Source organism: Monopterus albus, unplaced genomic scaffold (assembly GCF_001952655.1).
Source record: "Monopterus albus unplaced genomic scaffold, M_albus_1.0 scaffold7.1, whole genome shotgun sequence".
In the NCBI taxonomy this organism is placed as follows: Eukaryota; Metazoa; Chordata; class Actinopteri; order Synbranchiformes; family Synbranchidae; genus Monopterus; species Monopterus albus.
Genome location: NW_018127887.1, coordinates 3,512,420 through 3,520,312, shown reverse-complemented (window position 1 = coordinate 3,520,312; position 7,893 = coordinate 3,512,420). Strand labels below are relative to the sequence as shown.

Sequence of the window (7,893 nt, the reverse complement as noted above, 5' to 3'; positions counted from 1 at the left end):
AGGACCTGTTTGCCTTGGGAAACCCTACCAGGGACATAGCCCCCGACAACATAGCTCCTAGGATCACTCGGGTACTCAAACCCCTCCACCACAATGAGGTGGCGGTTCAAGGAGGGGAGAAGTAACATTTTTACTTTTAATCTATCTGATATGTTAGTTAACAAAACAAAAGGACAGCTAAGAACTGATATTCAAACCAGTCTGACATCTTAAACAACGCTTATAATACACAGCATCAGCATACTTTAAACTCACCTGTCGATGAATAAAGACTACAGACCCCAGGAGCCTCCACGTTCCTCCCTGTCGATCCACATGTAGCATGCGCAAGATTTGGAGGAAACGGATGCCTCTGCAACACACAGCACCACCTCATCCATCTCATTATCTGACCTTTCTCCAGCTACGAGTATATAATAAAATATTTGGTATACCTGATGGCAGATGTGGCAAACACTTGGCCATTGGACCCTACCCCGAGCACAATGATTGAGGCGATGACCACTATCACATCTACAAAAATGGGGAAAAAAAAAACAAAACACACAGACCAAAGCAAAAAAGGTGAACCAAATGAACTTATCAAACCACAGCTGGAATCAGTTGAGTTTCAACAAAAAACTTTACTGAAGTAAATCCTTAAATTGCTTGAATGATCCAAGCTGTTGATCTACTGTACAAGAACAGTTCATGACATCTCCTGCATTAGATGGAAAAAAGGAAAATGCCAGGTGCACCTATGATTGATATGGGCTTCCGGATAAAGCGGAGACGTCCTTTGATGCCTGCATATTTGCTGCGACAGCCTGCCGACCACAGCCGGACCACATACTCTGTGCCAAAGAACAGCACCAGCACAATCTCCTGTGGAGCACAAGGGTTACAGGGTGAGAGAATGTGGGAGTAGATAAGTTATCATTTCTAAAAGCAGTGGTATCACAGTCCTATGCATTAACACTAATCTAAAAGCACTAATGCTTCTACAGTCAATCATCGAGATTTACGATGTGATATGAACGGGTAATGACAGGTGTGTGAGATAAAACCAGAGAGACACTGAGGTGGTCTAGTGGCAACCACCCAGAAGGAAAGATGGAGGTTGATAACATGGCTGATGACAGTTCATATTGACACAGGTCAATGGCTAAGTGGTTGAAGCCAGAGGATGAATGCGCCAGCACACTGCTGCCTAACAGTTAAAAAAGCTAAATAATCAGCATGGTTGGTGCAAACCTTAAAAAAAATAGTTGTAGACAGATGACCTACAAACATGCACCTATATACCTGCTGAGGCTGCTTTTTTAAAAAGGTGTTTCACTATGTGCCATCGTGTATTATTTTCCTACATGTGTTCTTTTATAAATTCATTAAGCCTGTCTTATGGAGGTCTTTTTCCTGGCCACCATACACCCATAATATTTAACTGGCATACCCTCTGTTAAAACCTAGGACCATGTGGGTGGCCATCTCAATGATTACTTGAACTGGCTGCTCCCTGACCACCCCTTCTATGAAACTTAATACCATGAGCCCTGCTGCAATAACACAGCACTACAGAGCCCCAAAACAATGACCTGTCAATCACACCAAACACTATTCTGGCTGGCTAAAGTGTTGCTCATGTATCAGAACAAAGGCAAGTTGCAAACGTGAACATGTAGTCATACTTTTTTGCAACAATAGTTACAGTAGAGGAAAAATACTTTATTTTGAATACAAACCTAAGGACATCCTAGTGATAAGGTTCTAATGATTTTGTTTGCTCATATCCAATAATTAACTATGTTTAAAGCTTAAAATTTTGCGCTCGAGTCCTCTGGCCTGGGATATCCATACCCCTTATTTGGCTCCATGAACTGCTCATTTTCAGAATTAAAGACAGAGATGGCTCAGTGAACCTGAATCAGTGAAAAGCCTGATAATTAAACTGAATTACCATTTGCTTTCACTTCATTCAGTTCAATTCTTTTTTTTTTTTATTACAGAACAAATAAGACATGGGCAGCAACACAGAAGTCTGGAACCAAGTTCCCTGTAACATCCAGTTGAGATGAACTCAACCACCCAGCCATGACCTTATGTTTGTAGGAAAGACACAGACTGTATTTCATATCCCAGTATCTTTATATCACTGTATAATCCATGGACAGTGCTCACTTATGGCACCGATTGGTGAGGTTACCTTCACACAAATGTTTAAACATCAACTACACAAAGTTGAATCTAATACTGACAAACAATGTATCTATCCCATATACAAAACTTCTGTTACCTTATTATGAAAATATTCCATTTTGGGTATATTATTTCTAGCAAATAGGACAAGCTTAGCTTTCATTAACATTGTCACACAGTCAGAACAAAACACCAGCACCAGCATGAAATGCCTGCAAAATCCCAATACATCCAGATTAGTAATTGTGACATCTGGGTATAATATTCAAAAGTCAAAAGGTACACATGAATTTTAGGGATTTGAAGAGATTAATCATAATAATTCTACAAAGTGGGTCACACGGATGTTGGGGCGGTTGTGCATCAGAAACTGGAAACTATATGTTTACTGAAAACGGCCGCCTGTTCACACAGACAATCTCGTCAAGCCAGGCAAGGATGAAGCTCATTCAAAGAGCTGCTTGGAAATTACAGTATCAGATGAAAATGTGATATGACTGCTACATTTCCCACAACAACAGAGGAGCATTCATGGACACACACACACAAAGTCAATCTTTCTATTTAGATTTACAAAGGGTTTTGCAACTCAAGGATAATCTGATCCAAAATAAAACTTATAATGTTGGAGTACAGACATTAATGTAAATCCCATTTAAACTGCATGTGCTTCCTCTGAGGTTAGTTATTTAATATCAAAGAAGTGAAGATATAGCAAATGGACTTTTTATCTTTTTATATCTAATTTTTATGATTCATGCATAAACATTTTACTAAATCGCATGACAATAATTATTACATGTGTGTAACCTATTCTCATCAGCCAGTCTCCCCTCCAATGTGCAAACCTCTGGGTCCTGTTCATGTGGATTTGTATGAATCTGATCTCATCCTGATGGAGTTTGAAACATGAGAAACCTGTTGTTCACTTAATTTCTGTGTATTGGTAAAACTGTAAACAAATCATACATAGTTTCTTCCTGACCTGAAGCATGACAGTTTACCCACTAGTGTTACAATAGCTTCGGTCCAACTTTAGTTTATGGAAACTCTAAATTTTCTGATTTTTAACCATTATCACTTGTCCAACGCTGTGTTCACAGTTTCACAATGGTTTCCAGTAAAAACCTCAAAGCAATCCACAGTTCACACACTTGCTAAAGATTTAATTCTTTAAGACGATTTTAAGAGGCCCGCAAAGAAAACTGAATATGCTTCCTAGAACAAATGTACACACATTTAAATTACAATATTAATGGGATATTTTTCAAATATTAACATGTATCACCATAGGACAAACAGAAGGATAGGCATATGCACATACAGTACAAAAAAATGTAACTGTAATAAACACAAAGTTTTATATAATTTAATGAAGTGAAACCCTTCATACTTCTCAAACAAAAGCTCAACCAATTTTGACAAGTAACAAAACCCCTGGGGATTTTAGTTTGGCATCACTGACATGAGAAATTCACAGGAGTAGGAGTCAGCCTGTGGATAACTGAGAAAAACTAACACAGGCCACAATAAAAAATGTACTTGGACCAAAGAACAACTGCTTTTCAATTAAAATATGAAACAACAACAAAACAAAAAAAAACCCTGTGGGTTGATGCAATCTCATCATATTGAAATGTAAGATATTTGATAATCATAAATAAGCCTTCTTAAGATGAAGTATTTTATGGTTTAAATAAAAAAAAAAAAAAATCAAATGAGACAAAGAAGAGATCCATGTGACATGTGTGCTTCTGGGCTATGTGTATGTTTCAGTGCTTCCTGCCCAGCCTAGCCAGCTTTACTTTGGCAGCTCACCCTGAAGGCCAAATATCCTCAAGGACTAATGTCCCCTCTGCCATCCAAAACAAGCACCCTGTGATTCACAGATGTCAGCTAACCCTGAACTTTCTAAGTATAGCTATTACCACCAGTATGCACCACCATGTATACATAGCTCCTCCCACTTAAACACAGATAGGGTATTATCTTATCTCACAATTAATATTGACCCAAAACCTTGCATTATACTTTGTACTCACACTAAAACACACAGACAGGTGTACAAATAAACAAGGCTAACAAGAATACATGTGATGACATTTCTCGTTTCTCTTTTTGGCTCTGATGACTGCCGTTGTTGAACAATGAAGCAATTAAAAAAATAATTGGATGGAGGGTAGAGAGGGAGATAGGGAGACAGTTCAAAAGAGAGATGATGATAAGAGTATTTGGCTCATCCTGGGTATGAATAAATGAATAACCATGATAGCAGGTCTTTAAAGGGCACTGGTCAAAAGTTTACAGAACACAGTGTCCATTCTGTCCTCTAATTGCCCCGGGACTCAGGAGGGGGTACGCGTGCGTCTCTCTCTTAATGTCTGTGTATGTGCAGCCTTTGTGCAAGCGTCTGTGTAAACTGAGTGTGGGTGTGTGGTAGCTACATGTGTATTTATATTCACAGTGTGCTTGCAAGAGACAGATGATGCAAGCCCTTTGTAGGGTTTCCAAACAGCAGCCATAACTTTCTCTACCTGCTCTAAGCCCTGGATTTATTGCATCATTTAGCAGCCTTAATAGCCTAATGAGCCACAAAAAAGTCAATTTAGCAGCAAGTGTCCACAAGTGCAGCCTATGTGGAGCCAAGTGAATCTGCACAACTAGTCATTTCAAAGGCTACTGACAATGACTCCTGAATAATCCCATGATAATAATGTATTTACACATTACTTTTTGTAAAGAGCATTGGGTGAATGTAATACAAGCTGGCAGATGTTGTGTCACATTTGTTTTTTTGAGCTTTGTAATATCTTTGGGCCGAGGTGTAAGATGGCGGGTAGGATCTTTCTCAGCCAAGATCTTCTGTCTCCATCATGTGGATACCAGAGCGTACTGCAGTGCAGTTATAAAAGATTTAAACCATTATTTTTTTCTCTCTAAACAAATATTAGCAAAAAATTTATAAATAAAATTGTGTCAAAGAAAAAGTAAAGTATTAGCTAAAGCTAAGTAAACATTGCATTCATTCTTTCAGAACACTAGTGATAACATTTACAGATGCGCTATAATTTGTATGCATTTCCTTAAAATAGATGATTCGTTCTCAGATTTATTGTTTAGGACAGAAACTGAAACAAATAAAACCCCAGAGACCAATATGACATCAACAAAATTGAATATTTTGTACTACCAAAAGTCCAAAACCCAAGAATAGGTTTAGTTTATGAATATAATTTACTATTTATTTCCATTCAGTTCAATACGTCTGCCCGATTAGACCTCATCTCAGGACAGTGTAGGTGTGTGTACAGTAACTGACCTCCGTCTGACCCTCTTAATTATGCTGCACCTGTTAAAGGGGGAGTTATACCTTTGGTTCATTTCATTTAGTTACTTCTTTGGTCAGGCCAATGCTTTGTGTGGTCATCCACTGCCATCAGTGTGTGTGAATGGTTAAGTGAGAGGCAAATTGTAAAGCACTTTGCATGAAAGTACCCTAACCTCATGTAATTTCAACATACAGTAGCTCTGCCCAATTTAGAAGCCCAAGTCTAATTGGCCAGAATAAAAGAAAACATCTGAGTGGGTGTGCAGGGCATCAGTAGTTAATCAATTTCCAATGTTCCAGTCCCAACTATGAGATCAGCCATTTGTAACTGGTGTAACCTTATGCCTACAGCCCACATGAATCAATTATGGCCATGAATTATGATTAAAACCTATTTGTGGAGTTCTGAAAGGTTTTATCTTAATGCTTGGTGTTCTAGTAAATAAAACTACTCACCATCCAGAAGAGGGTTCCAGTGGCAAATTCAGCATATTGTTCTATAGTTGACAAGACACTGAAGATTAGACACACCAGGACCATGATGAAGCTGTAGGGAGGCACACAGTTAGTACCACCCATCACTAAATGATCCAATAAAGGAAAGTAACAAAGCAAAAATACTTCATTGCTGTATGCAAGTGCTGTTTTGGGATTACCAAAGTATACTCTTCATAAATCTCTTTGAAATGCATTACCTTCTCCTCACAGAGTTTAGTTGAGGATATGACAGAGTATTTAAATCTGTTGGTTTTGGCTAATCTGATTTTTAAAATGAAACCAGAAGACAATTTAAAACTGTGTGCAGGGCAATAGAATCTGTGGGTTTAAAAACTGTATTATAAATTTTTCTACTGATTACCAGTAACAGTTCTGCACACATGAGCCACCCTATTACATACATTTATCGGACTGACACTGAACAATGCAGGTCAAAGAAAGCTGTTTACTGGCCCATCGTCCTGCATGAATGCCACGGCACTTTGCTTTTGTTTTTGTCATCAACTCGCATGCATCAACAGCTGACAGGATGTTTCCACATCTCCTAGCAACAATAAAATATTCCAACGAGACTGTCCATCTGTCTGTGTATATACTACAAATATAGCCTTGTGAGTGGAACACCCGCTATCTGCACACCTAACTGAAGGTAGGGGAAAGAAAAGGAAAGGAGGAGGAAGGTGAGATTGCAGTTAAATTGATTAAATAACTAATTTAGCTCTATAGGAAGGAGAAAAATACAGCAAAAGGAAAAATATTATTGCAAATATTTTACTGATAGTGGCCAGATAATTTACAATAAATAGGATTATTTTTTAAAACTGAGCAGCACTCAACAGCCCTCTTTTTTTTTTTTTTTAAATATGCACCATAATAATTAGTCTTATTGCATTTATTCCTTGAATTTCTTAAGATTTTTTCTTGTCAGTTTCTTAAGACTTTCATTTCCTTCTCATAATTTTGTACACTTAATTCTAACTACTTAAAAAATTTGTATGCGTTTAATTGGCCCTTAATGTGAGTCATTAACCAGTTTTCTTAAAACTTCATTTACTCCTCCACTGAAATGTTCATTTATTTATTCATTCATTCTAAATTTGTAAAGAGGCTCATATGGGGCTTTGCTTGGTCTTTCCTGACCCAGGATTAAGAACAGAATGAGTTGTGTGTATTTTCACCGTCCCTGAAATAATCCATGGCCCACATCTTTTAAGTGCTTTAACATGACATACAATGAGCATTTGCATGCATCATCATGATCAAGCTCAATTTCAAAAAACCCACAGCAGCGGGTGCATTATGGTGCTGTGCACTATGAACTGGATTACATCAAATCAAATCAAATTGTATTTGTATAGCGCCAAATCACAACAAAAGTCATCTCAGGACACTTTACAAAGTAAGGTCTAGACCTTACTGTTATCAATATTATTACATAGGGAAAACCCAACAAATCCCCCTTGAGCAAGCACTTGGCGACAGTGGGGAGGAAAAACTCCCTTTAACGGAAGAAACCTCCGACAGACCCCGGCTCTTGGTGGGCGGCCTTCTGCCTCGACCGGTTGGGGTGAGTGGATAGAGGAGAGACAAAAGAAGAAAAGCAACAAGACACAACAATCAAACACTGATCAGGTCGATGTGGCCGGTGACTGCTCGTCAGAGATATAGAGCTCCAGGGCAACCTGCAGAAAGTTACAGGGAGAGAGAGAGAGGACACACTACGGGAGAGAGGAGACAAAAAGTTAGTAATGTGTAATGGTGGCATATAGAAACATAGGGAGAGAGAGGGGAGGGGAGGATAGGGGAGGGGAAGGGAGGGGAGAGAAACTCAGAGCATCATGGGGCCCCCCAGCAACCTAGGCCTATAGCAACATAACTAAGGGAAGGCTCAG

The 7,893-nt window shown here is 38.7% G+C and overlaps 1 protein-coding gene across 1 annotated transcript in view; it reads right to left on the bottom strand.

Moving 5' to 3' along the window:
• The window catches only part of LOC109974252 (potassium voltage-gated channel subfamily KQT member 1-like), a 20,571-nt gene that overhangs the window by 9,493 nt on the left and 3,185 nt on the right, over window positions 1-7,893 (bottom strand). The window contains exons 2-5 of the mRNA XM_020624356.1: window positions 5,960-6,050; window positions 738-864; window positions 435-513; window positions 256-352 (exon numbers count right to left, since the gene is read on the bottom strand). Coding sequence (XP_020480012.1) covers window positions 256-352; window positions 435-513; window positions 738-864; window positions 5,960-6,050 — 394 coding nt within the window. The remainder of the gene's footprint in view (window positions 1-255; window positions 353-434; window positions 514-737; window positions 865-5,959; window positions 6,051-7,893) is intronic.